This window comes from Labeo rohita, chromosome 12 (assembly GCF_022985175.1).
Source record: "Labeo rohita strain BAU-BD-2019 chromosome 12, IGBB_LRoh.1.0, whole genome shotgun sequence".
In the NCBI taxonomy this organism is placed as follows: Eukaryota; Metazoa; Chordata; class Actinopteri; order Cypriniformes; family Cyprinidae; genus Labeo; species Labeo rohita.
This window is the reverse complement of record NC_066880.1, coordinates 13,781,036-13,802,152: the sequence shown is the minus strand read 5'-3', so window position 1 is coordinate 13,802,152 and position 21,117 is coordinate 13,781,036. Positions and strand designations below refer to the sequence as shown.

The following is a 21,117-nucleotide window of genomic DNA, read 5'->3' as shown; positions in this document are numbered from 1 at the left end:
GAGAGCCCGTTTTGCTACATGCGAGCTGTCTGAGAGACGTGAAGATGGTGCTCATAGAGCGTGGGAGTATTGAACCGAGTTATTTTTGCTGCTTTATCTGCTTTGAACAGTTAAATACAAACATTTCTGTGTCAAAATATTCATCTTTGCAAGTATCCTCATGAACACAGTAATTTAGGTCCTAAGTGAAAGCAAACAGCTGAGAAAGAAAACACATATGTAACAGTATATTGGATCCGGTCAGCTCTTAGAGTGACAGCAGTCTGATATTCCTGCTGTCTGTCATTCATGTTAATCAAACAACAAAAGAGAGGAAATCTCTCACTGTTATTGACGAAATCACTCTTGCAACTTTAAAAAGAAGAAATATATTGTATTAGTTAGTTTTTATGAAGAACTGATGACTTTTTTGAATGAAAAAATACATAATTTTTCCATTACCCTAACTTCCTTCTCTTTTCCTTCGTTTTGTCTAAAGGGCATATCTCCCACCGGACAGGGTCGGCCCGAGTCCCCTGTTTACACTAATCTTCAGGAGTTGAAGATCTCTCAGTCGTCCCTCCCACCTGTTCCCTCTTCCTCCCCTCTGCATATTCTGGGCGACTGGGAAACGCACAAAGATACAAGTGGACGAAACTACTATTACAACCGCATGACTCAGGAGCGGACCTGGAAACCACCCCGCTCACGAGACAACGGGGTCACTCGCGGGGACACGTCCAACACTGGTGACATGGAGGTAACGGACAACTGGAAAAATGTCTGTTGAAAATTCAGCTATGATTACAGTGATGTAATAATGCTTATGTGAGTGTGCCTGTGTGCCCACATGTTTGTGCATGTGAACGTTTGAACTAGGCCAGAGTTGAAGTAGGTCTTCAGTCTATATTTAAGCCTTTAAAAAATGCTGTTCAGATATTTAAGTTTCAACAGACGCTGACCCAGCTTCACACAGAACAGAGTGGAGCAGCTCACTCTCTGTGGATATTACTGTTATTATGGATTATTGTTTAACACAAATGTTTCTGTGTGAAGTTGTGCTGGTTACTGTAAGAGCTGACGTGTGTGTCTGTGTTTACAAGAGTAAAATGTTTGACCTGTTTTCTGAACTCATTTAGGACTGCCCTATCTGAAGTTTCGATCCAAGTTTCACTCGTTTCATTGTTCATAGCTGCCATCTAGTGGAAAATATAAATTTGGGCAAAATAAAAGGGGGACTATGCTTTGTTGTTTGGTGCTATGTTTTGTTGTTATTAGTTACAGTTGCTGTTACACATGCTGCGACTTGGCACTAAATCAGTATGAAAGTGTTTTTGGTTTTTAAATAATAATAATTTTGCTATTATTATATGTATGTGGATTATGTATGTGAGTATATAATGTTTATATTATAAATTATTATATGTTTATATATAAAAGTATACTATTATTACAACTGTTACAATTGTACAACTACATCTATTATCGTTGTTTATTTAAAAATAATACAGTAGTAATAATAATAATAATAATAATAATAATAATAATAAAATTCAATGTGTTTTAATAATGTATTAGTTTTTACCAATAATAATAATAATAATAGTAAGAAGTTATCTTTAAGCAATATGTAAATAACATTATTATTATTATTATTAATGTTATTTTAAAATATGATAATAATAATAATAATAATAATAATGTTATTTAAATATTACTTAAAAATAACTTATTATTATTATATTCTTTGAATATTTTTAAAATAACATTATTAGTACTATTATTATTATTATTATTATTATTATTATTAACTATTAAAAATAATAATAGTTATTTTTTAAAATAATATTTAAAGAACATTATTATTATTATTATTATTATTATTATTATTATATTTAATAATAGTGGTAGTTATTATAATAATATTTAAATAGCATTATTATTAATTATTATTATTATTGTTATTATTATTTCTGAAATAATAATAACAATAATAACAAAAAATATTATTATTATTAATAATGTTATTTTAAATATAATAATAATAATAATAATAATAATTTTTTTGAAAAATAATTTTTTTGAAAAATAATAATATAAATAAACAATAATATATTTTTATTACTGATTAATACTAATTTGTTTACAAATATATTTCTTTATTTAATAATAATAATAATAATAATAATAAATATATAGAAATAATAAATTAATGTATTGTGTATTTTAAATAATATATTTTTTATTACTGATAATAATACATTTGGTTTGTATAAAATAAATTTATTTCTTTAATAATAGTAGTAGTAGTAGTAATATATATATATATATATATATATATATATATATATATATATATATATATATATATATATATATATATATAATGTTATTTAAATATTATTATTATTATTATTATTATTATATTTTAATAACAACAACAAAACAATAATAATAATAACAATATAATAATAATAATAATAAATTATGTATTTTATGTATTTTATTTTTTATGTATTTTAAATTTTACTGATAACAAAATACATTTGGTTTGTATAAAATATACTTACTACTTTAATTATAATAGCAGTAGTATATATATATATATATATATATATATATATATATATATATATATATATATATATATATATATATATGTGTGTATATATATATGTGTATATATGTATGTATGTATGTGTTATTTAATTATTATTATTATTATTATATTTTAATAACAACAGCAAAACAATAATAATAATAATTATAATAAATTATGTATTATGTATTTTATGTATTTTAAATAATAATATATTTTTTTACTGATAACAAAATACATTTGGTTTGTATAAAATATTATATAAATAAAATAAATGTCTCATTCATTCATATTTATTTCTTTAATAGTAATAATAATACATACATAATTAATTTAATTAAATTAATTTATTATTAAATTAATTTAATTAAATTAATTTATTATTATTATTATTATTATTATTATTTTTTTTTTTTTTTTGTTGGGTTCTCTTGTCTTGCTGCCATTTTTCTCATTGTCTTGTCTCACTGTCATCTTCAGCATTTGTCTTCTGAGGAGAATTGTCCCAGCACACACTCCAGTCAGTCGGACAGTCAGTACGGATCGCCCCCTAGAGGCTGGTCTGAGGAACTGGATGAACATGGCCACACACTCTATGTGTCTGAATACACCAATGAGAAGGTGCTAGAAAGAGCTGCTTACATACAGAAATCTCTTTTTGTTATAAATGAGACACAGTGTAACAAATCTCTTTTTGTTTGCCAGTGGATTAAGCATGTGGACGAACAAGGGCGGCCGTATTACTACAGCGCTGACGGGTCCCGCTCAGAATGGGAGTTACCAAAAGTAAGTTCAACTTTTTCCTCAGAAATACCCACACAGCGTTTCTTCTGTCTTTAGATCATGTGCAAACACTGACTGCTTTAGCTCTAGTGTCATCCAGGAAGTAGGAGGTTTACTGGGAAAATCTAAAAGTAACCATGATTCCTTAATCTAGTTAGTTGAGATCAGTGTCTCTAGTGCCGCAGTCGCTGCTGGACACTGTTTATCTGAGCACACGCTTCTCTTATATTACACATCCTCTCGCTCTTATTACATCTGACATATACACACATGTTGTACTCTGGGGGGGCTTATGTTCGGAGGAGGGGATCTGACCGCACATGGTGCTGTGGACAGTGAGGAGAGAGGTACTTCAGCTACTGTTTTGTTTACTTTTCTGTGTCTTTATCACTGCCAGTTCTTGTTTTGTATATAAACTAATAGAATTTTTCTCCTGAATGTTATTTTTGTGGTGACTCTGCTGTATTTTGTGTTTCTCTCATCACTAATCGGTTTAATTTATCACTTTCTCATTTCTTTCTTCTTTCCTGTTTGTTCCCAGTATAATCTCTCTCCTCCAGTCTCTGAAAACGCTCCGAAGAGTCACAGTTTGGAAAGGAAGCAGCAGGAGCCCATTGTGCTGACCAAGTGGAGACACAGCACCTATGTGTTAGACATCAGTGACAAGGTATGCGTCACAAACAAATGTTCTTTAGCACAACTAAAGCACAAAATGTAGTTCTCTTTTGTGCAATATTTATACATACATAGAATACCATTCAAAAGTTTGGGGTCAACAATGTTTTTGAAAGAAGTTTGTTTAACAAGGCTTGATTTAGTTAAAAAATATAGTAAAAATTAGTAAAAAAAATATATATATAGTAAAAACAGTAACATTGTCACTATTATAATTTAAAATACTGTTTATTATTATTATTATTATTATTATTATTTATTATTATTTTAACCCTTGTATTATGTTCAGATTCTGGGTTTGTTTTTTATGTTGCGATTTTAATTTGAATCTAATTGGATTTAATACAGTTCACACAGTTAACCAAAAATGTACATATTATAAACAGTATTGTTACTTTTATTTTGGATGCTTTTGTTGAAGCTAGACAGCATGGCACTAGTAATGCCAAAATCATGGCTTTGATTCCCGCAAAATTATTCCTAATAATTTGTAACTGCTAAAAATTTACACCTTTAACATAATGTATATTTCTTCAGATAAAAGTGTCTACAAAATGCAAAAATGTAAATGTAAATACCCTTAGAGGATAGTTGAGAACGTGGAATACCAAAATATATATTTTCCATTTATTTTTATCCTGTTATAATTATGTTTATTTTAAAGTAATACATAGAGAATATGAAGAACAAAAGAATAATAAAATGTTTTTTAAAATGTATTATTTTTAAATAAAAGTTTTATTACTGTTAATAATAATATCTTTTTGTATGTATGTATGTATGTATGTATGTATATATATATATATATATATATATATATATAAATATAAATATAAATATATATATAAATAGCTATAATGTGTGTGTATATATTTATTTATTTATAAATGTTCAAATATATATATATATATATATATATATATATATATATGTATATATAATATATTTGAACATTTTAATACAAATAATAATGATAATAAAAATTTAATAAATAACATTTCCATTCACATATTGTAATAACTTATTATTATTATTATTATTATTATTATTATTATTATACATTGTGTATTAAAATGTATTATTTTTGAATAATATATGTATTTATTGAATACAATAAGTGTTATTTTATTATTATTTATAAGCAAATAATACATTTTAATACTAATACTACTATAAATAACAATAATAATAATAATAATAATAATAATAATAATAAATTATTATTATTATTAAATAAGTAACATTTCCATTCACATATTGTTTTTATCCTGTTATATTTGTTATATTTATTTAAAAATAATACATAATAACAACAACAATAATAATAATAATAATAATAAAAATTATAATAAAATAATAAAATGTGTTATTTTTAAATAATATATGGTTTATCACTGTTAATAGTACATTTGTTTTATAAAAATATAAGTATTTGTTAATAATAAGTGTTATTTAATTATAATTTATAAACAAACAATACGATTTAATATGAATACAAGACAAATACAATAATAATAATAATAAATAAATAACATTTGCATTCACATATTGTAATAATATTAATAATAATATGTTAAAATGTATTAAAATGTATTATTTGTAAATAATATGTTTAGTACTGTTAATAATAATAAAAAAATAATAATATATTTGTTTTGTTTCGTAATATTTATTTAATAATAAGTTTTATTTATTTAATTATTATTATTAATAAACTACATTTTACTAGTGATTTTACTAACACTACTACTAATAATAATAATATTAATAATAATAATAATAATAATAATAAATATTTACATTTCACATATTGATGTGAATTGATCCAAAACTCTAAATCCTTAGAGGATAGATGAGAACATTTCATACCAAAATAAATATGTATTTATTTTTATCCGATTATTTATCCTAGATAACCAGTATTTCCAATAACTCAAATTGCGAAAACAAGGGTTAACGCATTTTAACATGTCGTTTATTCCTTTTAATGGCAAAGCTGAATTTTTAGTGATTGGTTTCTTGGTTATGCCTTTTGTTATTTTTATTTTTTTATTGTGTTTATTGTTATTATTGATTCCAGCTCTCAGGCCCTTTCAAATCATTTCCTATGAAAACCAGCATGTAGCCTAAAAGCCAATTAGAAGGCTGTCAAAGTCATTTTTTCCTTCACTCAGATGCCAGCGAAGATTAACACAGACCAAATATATTTCCTCTAGGAAAGCACAAGGCTTTTAACAGTCCTTAATCTTGTGAATTTTTTTGTGTACGTGTGTCAGTGTGTGTGTGAGTGCATGTGGTTTGTATTTAATTTTGTTATTCGGTTATACTGGTTCTGTAAAGATGCTAAATGAAACAAGCCTGACATTAGGTTGCTCTTGTGTCGCACAATGGTTTTTATTCCAGCTGCCATTCAAAAACAGATGGTTCAGCGTGAGCCGCCTCCCCAGGGGCTTCGGCCTGTCACTGTACAGAGAAGTTAGTCGCCTCGTTATGCAGTAACCAATCAGATGTGATTACAGACTTCTTGATTTCTTCACTTGACAAATAAAAACAGTTTTCAAGCGAATCAAGGAAAAAATCAGCTCAAAGTTAATCAAAACCTGCTCAAAATGTGCACTTTATCATTTATACATGATGTATCTGGTTGTGATGCTTACATCTGCTTTTATACTAACTCCTCGCTAACTCATTTTATTACTGACATGTCAACGAAATCTTGTCCATGTCTTTACAAATCACTCATGGTGAGACTTGAGATAACAGTGATTCTAACTGTTTTCTGTCATGCTAACACTGATAAGCTTTTTCTTTTAGAAAATTCTTAACTGCTTTCAGAATGGATCTAACTTCTTAGCATTTATCCTCTAACCCCCCGTTTAACTCCACATTTTTTCTGACTTGCAGGAGTCTGTAAATGCCAAACACAGCTCTCCTGAATCAGACTCATGCCCCTCTTCACCAAAACATCCCTCTACCGTTAGTATACACACTAACCTATGTGATTTAATGCATGTTTTTAGTGTATTAACATTTAGTTTTCTTCTAAATGCATGTTGTCATCATAATGTGCTATGAAATGCAAATTTCCAAATTTAAATACTACTGCCACTACTAATAATAATTTATACAATTATGATCATTATAATAATATATAAAATGAACCACAAGACCAGTCATAAGTAGCATGGATATATTTGTAGCAGTAGCCAAAAATACATTGTATGCATCAAAATGATCGATTTTTTTTTATGCCAAAAATAATTAGGATATTAAATAAAGATCATGTTCCATGACGATATTTTGTAAATTTCCTACCATAAATACATCAAAACTTAATTTTGATTGGTAATATGCATTGTTAAGAACTTCTCTTAGACAACTTTAAAAAATATATTTTTATTTTTTTTTTTTTTTTATTCACCCTCAGATTCCAGATTTTCAAATAGTTGTATCTTGGCCAAATATTGTCCTGTTTATTTAGCTTTTAGATGATGTATAAATCTCACTTTCAAAAAACTGACCCTTATGACTTGTTTTGTGGTCCAGGGATACATATTATTTTTATTTCCTTAATCTTTTTACATTTTTTATAATGTATGTTTTTCCTTTTAATTTTTATTTATTAAGCTCTTTTTTCTCCTCTCTAGCCCTCAGAAAAGTGTGGTGTTCTCAATGTCACCAAGATTACTGAACATGGCAAGAAAGTCAGGTAAAAAGTTCTAAATCACTAAATATTACTAAATAGTGGGTGTCAGGAAATAGATAAACTAATGACATTTTAATAAAATTATATGTATGCAGTATGTATACTGAAAAAGAAATGTTGTGGGCTCTGATGTTGTGCTGCAATACAGGGTCAGAAATGAACTTTTCCATTAAGGAGCAAAAATTTGTGAAAGTAATTTTTATAACCACCTCTTATTATTAAAATCATATGTTTTCTCTAATGTCAAATACTTAAATTTACCCACTTACTTTATTCAGTATTTTTAATTGTTGTCACTAAAATTTAAATTATACATGTAATAAACAGGAGCTTATAGGGCTGCAATATAATGACAAAAATCATTATTTTAGATTATTGTTCTTTGTATTGTAATAATGATTATTAATATTGATACTGAAAACAATATGAAATGTTTTTTGGTTTTGTTTTGGGCAAATCACATTCTGGCTTCACATGTCAATCCATGACGTTAGCCAAATTTAGCACAAGTTATGCGAAAACTGCCGTTATAATCACTGAAGCTATGAATTGAATCTTTTATTTACATCGTATCTTCACTGTGTTGTTGATGATGAGGGAATTTGCGAGCGTGCACACTCAACAACAGCTTCGACGTTTTCAACGCTGACTGATCTAAGCGCCTCTGATTGGCCAATGCATTCTTAAGTTCAACAGAAATGCGTTTGATTTGTTAAAAGGCTCAATGCTGTACAAAACAACATGTAAAAGCTGATGCAGTGGGAGGGAATCTAAACGCTTTTGACACTTTTCATTCATTTTCACATTTAATTTTAATCACAACAGCCATAATATGTTGTTTGATTGTGCAGGGACATTTTTTTCCTGAATTTATGGTCAATTTTTGTTCATTTTGGTGCCATTTTTGCCACAATCCCTCGTTAATATCTGACTCTGCTGCAATAAAAAAAAAAAAAAGTACGCGTTGGAAATAAAAAATGCTTTGATTCCTTTTTCTAGTTTCCCATTTGCTCTTTAAAATAGTGACACAGATGCATCTGTTGTTTTCATTGTCCTGCAGGAAGAACTGGGCCTCCACCTGGACTGTCTTGCAGGGATCCTCTTTACTTTTTGCAAAGGGTCAGGGCAGCGGCACCAGCTGGGTATGTATTCATGCCAGGTTACAATGGCCTGTTCTTCTGGGACAAATGTTGAATTATTCCCTTAGAAATTCTTGACCTTGTTAGTCAGCATTATTTCAATTTACGTGCTTTGAATACTGACTGGATTCCCCATAGTCTCAAATTTGAGTGAGTCATGCAAACTGCATCCACATTTAATGCTTGTCAACAAGTGTAAACAAAAATATATAGTATTCAGATTATTCTTAAAATGAGGTCTCTTGCCGATTTGAACCTCTCTCTTTCATTTATATCTCCCATGTGTGTTGTGAGTGTGTTTTCATGCATCATCACTCTCTTTTCTGTTCTTTTCCTTTCTTCCATCTCTTCTCTGTCTCTTCAAAGTCGTACTGCCGCAATGGTTCCTTTCCTGAACTCCTCCTTTCATTGCTAAGTAACTGGAAGCGTTCGATTAAGCCCCGGCCTGCAGTGTCCTACACGCACTGTAGACGCAGCCGGGCTCCCTCTGTATGTGTCAGCCTCTCTGGACAAAACAAATGTACCCTCGATGCTGATCCAGGAACAGTTTTGCCTAGATTTGTAATTTGATCATTTTAAATAGGCTATGTATTAGAAATGTATGTTTTTTTAATTATAGCTTTATTATTTAATAACTATAAACTAATAATAGGTTGTATGATGCAGAGCTGTTTTGAGATCAGCTGAGCGGGGCAGCTTGTCTCCCATTTTATTTGTGCACGTCCTACTTTCTGCCTGTGCACCACACTTATCGCCCCCTGTTATGTGCTTGATGTTAATTCCTCCAGCAACAGAGGGTGAATTTAAAACTTTTACAATGCGAAATAACCAGAGTTAGCAAATGAAAATAGATGCACTAAGAACCTTGTTTGCTGGCATGCATTTCTGCATATTCAGACTAATTTATTTTATGCTTTATTTTTTCTGTTATCACAACATACAAAATGGAGCTTAGCATTGTGTAAAGCAAAATGTGGGAATGCTCTTTGCAAACCTAGGCCTAAATTATAAAACAGTGAAGTGTGTGCATTGTGCATTTAATATTCAAGTCTAACCTATTATTGTACTTTTGACACCCGGAACTAATTGAAACTTAAAATGCAGTGTAACTTGCTTTTGACCCAGGAACATGACTATTGCTTGTGTTTAACAGCACTGGATTAAAGAGAATCCTAAATAACTCCTGATGATTTACTTAAAGAGTGACTGGATTTAAACTGAGTTCAATTCACCTTGTTTTTCAAGTTTGGAGGCAACCAGTCCAAACCAGAATTCACTGTGGATCTGCGAGGAGGTTCGGTCGAGTGGGCATCCAAAGAAAAATCAAGCAAGAAACATGTTATTGAGGTGATTTCACTTTAATGTCTTAAAGGGATATTTCACCCAAAAATGAAAATTCTGATATTAATTATTCCCCCTCATGTCGTTCCAAACCTGTAAGACCTTTGTTCATCTTTGGAGCACAAATTAAGATATTTTTGGTGAAATTCAAGAGCTTTCTGATCCTGTATAGACAGCAACGCAACTGACACATTCAAGGACCAGAAAGGTAGTAAGGACATTGTTAAAATAGTCCATGTGACATCAGTGGTTCAACCATGATGTTATGAAGCTATGAGAATATTCTGTGTGCAAAGAAAACAAAAATAACGACTTTATTCAGTAGTTTCTTTTCGTGTCATCAAAAAACGAAAATTTTGTCATCGTTTATTCACACTCAAATATGGGTTTCTTTCTTTTCCTGAACACGAAAGGAGATCTTTTGAATAACGTTGGTAACCAAACAGTTGATAATAGCTGTTGACTTCTGCAGTATTTTTTCCATACTATGGAAGTCAGTGGCTAACATCAACTGTCTGGTTTCCACTAGTCTTCAAAATATCTTCTTTTGTGCTCAAAATAAGAAAGAAACTCATGCACGTTTGGAACAACCTGAAGGTGAGTAAATGATGGCATAATTGTCATTTTTGGGTGAATTAGGCCTTTTAACATTTCTGGTTCATTTACGGTAATTACAGAGCAATTATTTGGTGAATTAGTAGAAGATAAAGCCATAAGCCACAAGAGACTGTTAGTTACAGTGATTTACAGGGTTTTCAGACACAATGTGAATCAAAGTGACTAGAATTCTCTTCACTATTGCAAAATTACTGCTCACACTTTATTTTAAGGCCCAGTTCTCGCTATTTACAAATCATTAAAAGAGAAGTCCACTTCCAGAACAAAAATGTACAGATAATTAACTCACCCCCTTAATCCAAGATGTTCGTGTCTTTCTTTCTTCAGTCAATAAGAAATTATTTTTCATGAGGAAGGCATTTTATGAATTCACACAATGGTGCCCCCAATTTTGTACTTCCAAAATGCAGTTTAAGGCTTCAAATGGCTCTAAATGATCCCAGCGAAGGAAGAAGAGTCTTATCTAGCAGAACAATCGGTCGTTTTCAAAACAATTCATATACTTTTTAACATCAAATGCCCAACTTGTCTCGTCTCTGCAATGCGCATGCGCAGTCTGTGTAATCCGGGTCAATACAGTTAGGGTATGTCAAAAACTCCCGTCTCGTTTTCTTTTTCAACGTCAAAATCATCACTGTTTTACCCTTTTTTTTTTGTAAAGGACATTTGATCTTCTTTGCATGTTCACTTTGTAAACACTGAGTTGGTACTTCTGCAGCGATGTAGGATGATTTTGAAGTTGGGGAAGAAAACGAGATGGGAGTTTTTCAAGATACCCTAACTGTCTTGACCGTATTGAACCTGAAAAAAATGAATTCATGCAGACTTAGACAAGACGAGTCTTTGAGGTTTAAAAGTATATAAACAGTCAATTTGTTTCTAAATAACTGATCATTTTGCTAGATAAGTCCTGCATTTAAACTGTATTTTGGAAGCTCAAACTTGGGGGCACCATTGAAGTCCACTATGTGGAGAAAAATGCTGAAATGTTTTCCTCAAGAAACAATTTCTTATTGACTGAAGAAAGAAAGACACAAACATCTTGGATGACAAGGGGGTAAGTAAATTATCTATAAAATATCTATAAAATTTTCGTTCTGGAAATGGACTTCTCCTTTAACTACGGCTTTCGCCTCAATAAACTCCTAATTTGCTGCTTTTAAATAGTTAGTACTTTAGTTAAGTTCAGGTATTGGGTTAGGGATGTAGAATATGGTCATGCAGAATAGGTGCTTTATAAGTAATAATAAACAGCCAGTATGTTAATAATAGGCATGCTAGTAAGTAGTTAATAGTGAGAATTGTTCCCTATGCTAAAGTGTTACCAAATTATTTTATTACCAATTTACTTTTTTTGAAGTGATTTTTATTTACTATAAAAGACAATAAAAGACAAATGTGGTTAACAAATATAGAATTTATTAGTTACTTAGTAATTTGTGACCCTGGACCACAAAACCAGTCATAATGGTTAATTTTCTGAAATTTTCCATTGATGTATGGTTTGTTAGGATAGGACAATATTTGACCGAGATGAAACTAGTTGAAAATCTGGAAATTGGGGGTGCAAAAAAATCTAAATATTGAGAAAATCGCCTTTAAAGTTGTCCAAATGAAGTTCTTAGCAATGCATATTACGAATCTAAAATTGATTTTGATATATTTACAGTAAGAAATTTACAAAATATCTTCATGAAGCATGATCTTTACTTAATAATTTTGACCCATACAGTGTATTTTTGGCTATTGCTATAAATAAACCCATGCTACTTATGACTGGTTTTGTGGTCCAGGGTCACATTTTTATTAGTAATTACTGTTTATTAGTTATTAGCTGTTATTAGAATTGAAAATCTAAATAAATTACACAGTTCTCTAATAGTTAATTAGCATAGTTGCAGAGTGATTGTCAAGAAACATTGCAACTATTCATTTACAGTATTTTCCAGGATTAATTACAAATATTCTTACTGTAACCTAATCTGTCCTGACTCCTGCCTAATATGTTCTCGCTGAACTTTGACCTTTGCAGCTGAAGACACGAGTGGGCACAGAGCTGCTAATCCAGTCTGAGATAGACAGTGTTATCAACGACTGGTTCAGAGCACTTTCTGAGACCATCAACACACATGTGAGTGAAACACACACACCACACTGTACAAAACTATGACATAAACTGCATTCACTGATATTCAGAGGTACATTGTAATGATAACACATGTGTTGTAGGCTTGGGAGTCTGATGAGGCCATTGAGGAGGACATGCCTGAGTCTCCAGGAACTGAGAAGCATGACAAAGAAAAAGACCTCCGAGACTCAAAGAAAAACAGAGGTAGAAAATACATTTGTAAAATAAATCATAACTACATAGGGTTGATGAGTCATGACACACGTGTGTGTTTGTACAGTAGTAAAGAACTCCAGTTTGGATTCATCTGAGCAGAAGAAAACCAGAGTCAAACTGAAGAAGTTCCTCACACGGAGACCAACCTTACAGGCTGTCAGGGACAAGGGCTACATAAAAGGTAAAATACATTGATATAAGCTTAAGAATTAGAAGTAGATTTTTAGGCTTTAATGAGTGATTTACATAAAGAGGTAGCATTTTTTTTTAAAAGACACCTCTGGTAACCCTTCTGTCTGTTCTCAGATCAGGTGTTTGGCTGCAGTTTGACAGCCCTGTGTCAGAGAGAAGGCACATCCGTACCTAATTTTGTCAAGATGTGCATTGAGCATGTGGAGAATACAGGTACTTATCAATTTGTTTCATCAATTGGATTACTAATATATTTTTGAGTCATTCTAAGACTACATTCACTTCCTGTCTCATTTCTCTGTATCTGTTTCTCAGGCTTAAATGTTGATGGCTTGTACAGAGTCAGTGGAAACCTGGCTGTCATACAGAAACTGCGCTTTGCGGTCAATCACGGTATGGAAAGGGCTGTTTTGTTCAGAATGTAGTTGTTGAAAATGATGCAATCTCACAAAGTTCTTACGCACCAGAGTTGTTATTGTGAACAAACATTTTTTAGTTATTGAAATTAAATATACACTGCCATTCAAAAGTTTGGGATCAGTAAGATTTTTAAAGAAGTCTTTTCTTTTTATTTTCTTGATTAAAAATAAAGAAAAATCAACAATATTGTTAAATATTATTACACTTTAAAATAGTGGTTTTCTATTTTAAAATACTTTAAAATAGAATTTATTCCTGTGATGCAAAGATGAATTTTCAGCATCATTACTCCAGTCTTCAAATGATTCTTCAGTAATCATTCTAATATGCTGATTTATTATCAATGTTGTTAACACTTGTGCTGCTTAATTTTTTATTTTTATTTTTTTGGAACCTGTGATACTTTTTTCTGGATTCTTTGATGAATAAAATGTTTTAAAGAACAGCATTTACTTAAAATAGAAATCTTTTGTAACAATTTATGTTGTTTAAATTTATACTGTGTAAAAATGTATATTGTTAGAAAAGATTTATATTTGTAATAAATGCTGGTCTTTTTAACTTTTTATTCATCAAAGAATCCTGAAAAAAATATCACAGGTTCCAAAAAAATATTAAGCAGCACAACTGTTTCCAACATTAATAATTATCAGCATATTAGAATCGTGCAATACTGAAGACTGAAGGAATGGCTGATGAAAATTCAGCTTTGCATCACAGAAATAAATTATATTTTAAAGTATATTAAAAGAGAAAAGTTTTTCAAGTTGCAATTTTCATAATATTACTTTTTCTGTATTTTTGATCAAATAAATTAATCTTTGAAAAAAGAGACTTCTTTGAAAAACAAATCATACTGATCCCAAACTATTGAACAGCAGTGTAAATATAAAATAAAACAACTCAAGTTTTAAAAGCTTAAATGAAAATTGCAAATCTCTTTCAACTAACTGAAATAAGTTGAAGTGATAAACTGTGATACTAAATAAAATAAAATAATCTAAACTATATAGAAGTATATATCTAAAAAAAAAAAGGCAAGCACATAACCACATAACTAAAAGCTGAAAATATAAAAGCTAATTCAGAGTATTAATAAATACTGATTTTGTGTAAATGATACTGAAATAACACTGTCACACACATTTCCTACCCTGAAAGGTAACAATAAACTTCAAACAATCAGATGGTTGTGTAAAATTATGGTATATTAGTGTCAGCAGCTTTAGTTTGAACGTTATGAAGGGTGTTTATTTGTCTGCAGATGAAAAGGTGAATCTGGAAGACAATAAATGGGAGGATATCCACGTGACAACAGGTGCTCTGAAGATGTTTTTCCGGGAGCTTCCAGAGCCTCTTTTCACTTACGCCTCCTTTAATGACTTTGTCGAAGCCATCAGTGAGTTCTTTCATTTCATTGTTTGGAAGATTTTCATTTCAACTTTTTCAACTTTTCTGGTTTTAAACGCTGTTTTAGTTTTTAAATGTTGTTTTAATGTTATGAGGTAAAATAAAGATGAAATATAAAATTTTTTGCTTTTATTGAAGTATACTACTGTTTGGGGTCAGGAAGGTTTTTAAAATGTTTTTGAAAACATGTAAACTGTATCATTCTGAAATATTACGATTTAAAAACACTTTTATTCCTGTGATGGGAAAACGAAATTTTCAGCAGCCATTACTCTGGTCTTTAGTGTCACATGACAAATCACGCAAATCATTCTAATATGATGATCTGGTGATCAAGAAATATTTTGTTAATGTTATGCTGCTTAATATTTTTGGTGTTTTTTTTTTCTTCAAAATTTTGATGAAAATTTCAAAAGTACAGCATTTATTTAAAACAGATTTATTTTAACAATATCAAAGTTTTTACCATCACATCAGATCAGTTGAATGCATCTTTGCTTGATAAAAGTGTTATTTTTCAACACATAAGTAGGCCATTTTCTGTGAGTGCGTGCGATTTCATGTTCATTAGCTGCTACAGGGAAATAAAGAGACGAATAAAGTGCGGTAAGCGGTAAAACTGTTTGCACTACAAACCAGTGTGTTCATAATTAAGAAAATAAATTAAAATAATATGATAAAACACATCAGTTTGCAGTGTTAAGCAGCACAATGAACAGTTTTGTACAGCTACAAATAGTTGGAAGTGAATGACACCAGAAGCCAGACACATTAAATTTACAAATGTCCACGTGGACTAAGCACAGACTTTTGCAGTGTACAAAATTGTCTTTGAATACTCTTTTTAATGTCCATAGAATGGACATTGATTTTATTATTACGCACTCAGAATACTAATAAAGCATCAACCACAAGAGGGAGCAGTTTGACTTGGGAATAGTTTTTCTTGCCTTTCCCAGACTCGGATGATCAGTGGCTTTTCGACCGTATCCTAATCCTTCTTTTTACATTTTGCTTACTTTTCAGAACCCTCAGATTACAAGCAGCGAGTCCAATCCATAAAAGACTTGATCAAACAGTTGCCAAAACCCAATCAGGAAACAATGAAAGTGTTATTCAAACACCTGAAAAGGTAAGGAATTGCTCCCGTCCTGGTTTCAAATGGAACTTTACTATAGTATGCACAGGGCCCTTTATTACAAGGATGGATTTGTCGTTTTGAGTTAATAAGCCTTCGTTTCCAAACCATCATCATTCATTATTGATTTAGGGCCAAGCTGGTGTGTGTGATTGTTAGAGGTGAGGAGGGTGTGGTCGCTGCTCTGCACAGCAAGCCTCTATCGAGTTATCTCACTGTATCCATTACTGGGACAGACCTGGAGACTAGCCAACTACATCATTATGAGAAAGAGAGACATGTGGAGCAGGAGAGAGGGACAGGAAGAGTCTGGAGGGAGGGTGTACACCACATCCTACTGATGCATTGCCATTGGCACTGGGGTGTGATGCACGAGCCACAGAGAGCTAAGGAGAGTCGTGAGAAATACTGAGAGCAGGACGTGAAGGGCTGTTTGGAGGAAAGCGTGAGCGTGAGGTGCCACGGTTAATCCAGGCGCGACCGTCTGCGATTGTGATGCAGTAGGAATGTAATTCAATTAGTTAACAGCCTGTGTAAACAATTCTTGACTGTGACATCAACCTTGGGAGTTTCACAGGAAATGGCAGATGTGAGGAACGCCACTGTTGTGTTGCTGATGCTCCAGGTTCTTTTAGTAGGTCTTGTGTAGTGTTGACTCTCAGCGTTAAGACCTGCCCATTTAAACAGGAAGAGACTGATTGACATTTAAAATGACCACTTACTTTGGATTGCACTCATATTAAAATTCTGGCTGGTATTAAATTAATATACTGTTTTGCCTGAATAAAATAAGTAAAACCCTAATAAGTATAGTCAATCATTTTACAGTGAGTTAAATCATTGCAACAATATAATGTACATTATAAAAAATTGAAATTTCCTAAAGATTACATTTAACATTTGTATTAAATTCTTAATGTTTTTAAAGAGTGACTTTAGTTGAGTTTTAGTTGATGGCAAACAAAGTCTAAAAATGGAAAATTTATTCACAATTAAACATCCAATACTGGATATATATATATATATATATATCTGTTGATCAGTTGTTTTCAAATATCTGATCTGATATTTGATTTATATATTTATATATCAAGAGTTTATTTGCAAGAACAGATAAAAAAAAAAATCATGTTTTTATTATGTTGTCTATTATCATGTTTTTATTGTGTTTTATTGTATTAGTTAGCTGAAATTTTAGTTATTTTTACTTTATATCAAAATAACCCTACTGCAGTTTGAGATCAAATGGATGGAATGAACAATGAAAAAATATGATTTTGAAAATTATAAAAAACGGAGTAATCTGTTTTGCCAATAAACTCTTCATATATATATATATATATTTATATGTATATTTATATTTATATATCTACATCATATATATTTAATATCTGTCAATTAGTTGTTCTCTAATATCTGATCAATTAATTATTAATGTCTACAAAAAAAGCTAAAAAAAAGGTTCTTAAGTTGTATTTTTTATTTTATTTTATTAGGTTTTTTTTTGAAAGAAGCCTCTTCTGCTCACCAAGGCTGCTTTTGTTTGATCAAACAGTAATATTTTGAAATACTACAAATGTGTTTTTTATTATTACAAATTTACTAATTTAATATATTTGAAAATGTAATTTATTCCTGTGACGCAAAGCTGAATTTTTAGCGTCATTAATTCCAGTTTTCAGTGTCACATGATCTTTTAGAAATCATTCTAATAATTTAATTTGGTGCTCAAGAAATATTTCTGCTTAATATTTTTGTTCAGGTTTCTTTGTCAGATAGAAAGTTTTAAATATATAAATTAACTGAAATACAAAATCTAGATTGTCTAGAATGTATTTTCTGTCACTATTGATCAATTTAATGTGTCCTTCCTAAATAAATTTAATTAACTAATTAATCTCTTTCGAAATTTTGAACTTTAGTGTATATTAGCTTACATCTTTTACTAGGGTCTTTTTAGGCATCAGGCAATGACTGGCAAAATTACAAATGTGTGATTTACCTGAAAGGAGATAGGAGTCTCTGTATTTCCTACTAAAACTACTTTTATGTAGATTTAGGTTTATGAAGCAACTTTTTAGAACCATAAATTGTTAACTGTACCTCTGTTATCACATCCATTCCAAACCTTAAAATAATCATGAGCTATAAAGCTGCTTCCTCAGTGGCAGGTGAGAGTCACATGAATCTTTAATCACTCCAGGCTTCTTTAGGGAGTTGTCTTGTTCAGTCTTGTGAGGTCTGTTGGTTTGAGGTCAGTATTTCTCCTTAATTTTGCTCTCAGCCTCATAAATGACAGTGGTCAAATCCACCATAATTTTTTGTAAATCTGAAATGACGCATATTTAGACATGTCTGTGCATGCACATCATTCTCACACAAGTAAAAATGTGTTTTTAGGAACATCACCTTCACACCTTCAGCATTCTTACTTCTGGCTTTTTTAAATCAACTCCAAGTTAAAATGAAGTGGGAAATAAACAAAGAAAACTCTATTTTCACTCTACATATAAAGTGAATCATTTTCCCCATACTGTTGTAGGAGGCTGCGCCTCACTATGTAATTCTGAATGTAATTCGAGGCCGGTATTGAGTCTCAATCGTAATTGCTATATCAAACACGCACAATGACATTTGCCTTTGCCTCCATTTGCATTTAAATGGCTCTTGGTCCACTGTAACTCAAAATGGAGGACGCAGGCATAGCGTCCCAGAAAAATTATGGTCTGACATTTTGCTGTTGCAGGGAAAAGGCATCTGTATTTGTGTAATTCAAGCACAATACCCAAACATTTTTCCTAATGCAAAATCACCTGCGTTGGGAAGATTTGGCATTTTAATGTGGACTAGATTGGTTTGCGTGCGGTTAAGAAAAGAAAATGCATTTACCTGCCACAAATTCACCTTTCATAATTCTTTGTCAGACAAAACGGAAGCTCTTTATTTGCACAAAATGAGGTTTGGGTGCGTTTTAAACCATTTTAAAGGAAGGAAAGCTAAAACTCATATTTTCTATTTCTTTTGCAGGGTGATAGATCATGGCGAGGTGAACAGGATGACTACCCAGAGCGTGGCTATCGTTTTCGGCCCGACTTTGCTGCGGCCGGAGATCGAGACGGGCAATATGGCGGTTCATATGGTCTATCAGAACCAGATTGTAGAACTCATCCTTCTAGAGTATGAGAACATTTTTGGCAGGTAGAACACTGACACCGACTGAGAATCAATACGGAGAACACAATGCCAGAAGTTTAACATCTCATATCCATCGCACAAAACGCACCACTGCTGTGGACCAAGCTTAATAGAGTATATAGTGGATTTACTGTGACGTATGACTGGATATAAGTGAAGAAAATGAATACAGGAAGGTTCTTTATGCACTTAATATTTTTTGAAGCTTTGAGGATATACACATTTTTCTTTTTTTCCATTTGGATTGTCATTCCTTGGCTTAGAATAAGCTGGATGGACTTTTGGACAATTATGGACAGTCATTAGTCTCCATTATGCACTCTTTTTTTTGAGAAATGGGAATATTTTCCTAAGTTGGACACTGGAATGGACTCTATCTTAGCCAGTATTGATAACTAGACTGAACACTGACTGAATGGACGCTTTCGAGTCTCACCAGATTGAGTTCTTTGCAGTGAATTGTTTAAAAGTAAAACTGATTTTGGGGTTTGATTCATTCAGACGCGTAACTTCAGACTTGTATCTGAGCTCTCGTGGACTCAGAGTTTTTGTTTTCTTCATTTTTTCCTGTGGAATAAGCTGAAAGTGCACTGTATTAGGAGACAGTATTATTTGACAATGACTACTGACCTATGGAAAATGGGGTCGATTTAATTGGACAATGATTTATAATCAGTATTAGGACATGAATCCTGTTTCAGATTTTCTCCATACATGCCCATGTTTGCCCTCCATCCACACCTCCTTAAAGTTTACTGGAAAGGCCGTGCGCCTTTTGCTTTAGGACTCCACGCTACCGGCTAACAGACATCCTCGTCACACAGTTGTCATCCAACAGAGAAACTTCCAACCTTCCCTTTAAACGAAATATCAGGACTTTCATGTGTTTGAGGTCAAACCTGTGTTGTTTCCTTGGAATAAATGGACTGTGTTGTGCTGAATTGTGTAACCGTATGCAGAGAACCAGATGTGAACCCAATGTGGTGTGTTGTTTAAAAGCAGGAATTCTCAAAAACAGTCCGAGAGCTCATCTCTCCCCCTTGTAACTTACTGGAAAAAGAAAGGTGAGCTGCTTAGATCGGCATTTAGGCCTTACACAGCCTTACACGGTTTCAGATCAATACAGAATATTCATCTCCTGTTTCCTGCTCTGCCCCTGGATGGAAAGGAGCTTGATAACAAATTGACAGGATGGTACTGGAAATAGTACTGCAGTTAGTGTTAACTGAAGGTACGCATGGTCAACGCCTTCTCTGTCTCGTTTTTAACTAAATTCATAAAACCTATGTACAGATTACTTCAAGAACTTGAACCTGTTGTACAAAAAAAGAAATACCAATAATGAAGTGTGATGGCTTGAAGTTGTGTGTTAATAACAAGTGAAAAGATCTAATTTTGTTGATGTTCGGATGAAGGAAATGAGCATTAGATGGGACGGGGGAGGGGTGATGTCATCACGCTTTGTGAACTGCACATTTTGAATGTAATTTTCAGACTAACTGCTGTTTCTGAAATTGACGTCTAATCCTAATTAAAAAGACAAAAACTCATGGATAATATTAAAGTGATAATGCTTGA

At 31.6% G+C, this 21,117-nt stretch overlaps 1 protein-coding gene across 10 annotated transcripts in view; it reads left to right on the top strand.

The window, feature by feature from the left end:
• arhgap12b (Rho GTPase activating protein 12b) overlaps nt 1–21,117 on the top strand; it is a 67,446-nt gene extending 46,329 nt beyond the window's left edge. For 3 of the 10 annotated variants that reach the window (XM_051124235.1, XM_051124245.1, XM_051124244.1), the window contains 18 exons: nt 479–739; nt 3,059–3,199; nt 3,284–3,364; nt 3,903–4,028; nt 6,440–6,511; nt 6,941–7,012; nt 7,684–7,745; nt 8,803–8,884; nt 9,248–9,370; nt 10,127–10,228; nt 12,873–12,971; nt 13,070–13,172; nt 13,249–13,365; nt 13,491–13,589; nt 13,692–13,769; nt 15,061–15,195; nt 16,233–16,338; nt 19,372–21,117. In XM_051124235.1, the coding sequence (XP_050980192.1) occupies nt 479–739; nt 3,059–3,199; nt 3,284–3,364; nt 3,903–4,028; nt 6,440–6,511; nt 6,941–7,012; nt 7,684–7,745; nt 8,803–8,884; nt 9,248–9,370; nt 10,127–10,228; nt 12,873–12,971; nt 13,070–13,172; nt 13,249–13,365; nt 13,491–13,589; nt 13,692–13,769; nt 15,061–15,195; nt 16,233–16,338; nt 19,372–19,546 (2,034 nt within the window). In that variant the 3' untranslated portion in view covers nt 19,547–21,117. The remainder of the gene's footprint in view (nt 1–478; nt 740–3,058; nt 3,200–3,283; nt 3,365–3,902; nt 4,029–6,439; nt 6,512–6,940; nt 7,013–7,683; nt 7,746–8,802; nt 8,885–9,247; nt 9,371–10,126; nt 10,229–12,872; nt 12,972–13,069; nt 13,173–13,248; nt 13,366–13,490; nt 13,590–13,691; nt 13,770–15,060; nt 15,196–16,232; nt 16,339–19,371) is intronic. The other 7 variants (XM_051124236.1, XM_051124238.1, XM_051124239.1 and 4 more) reach the window with 7 other exon arrangements.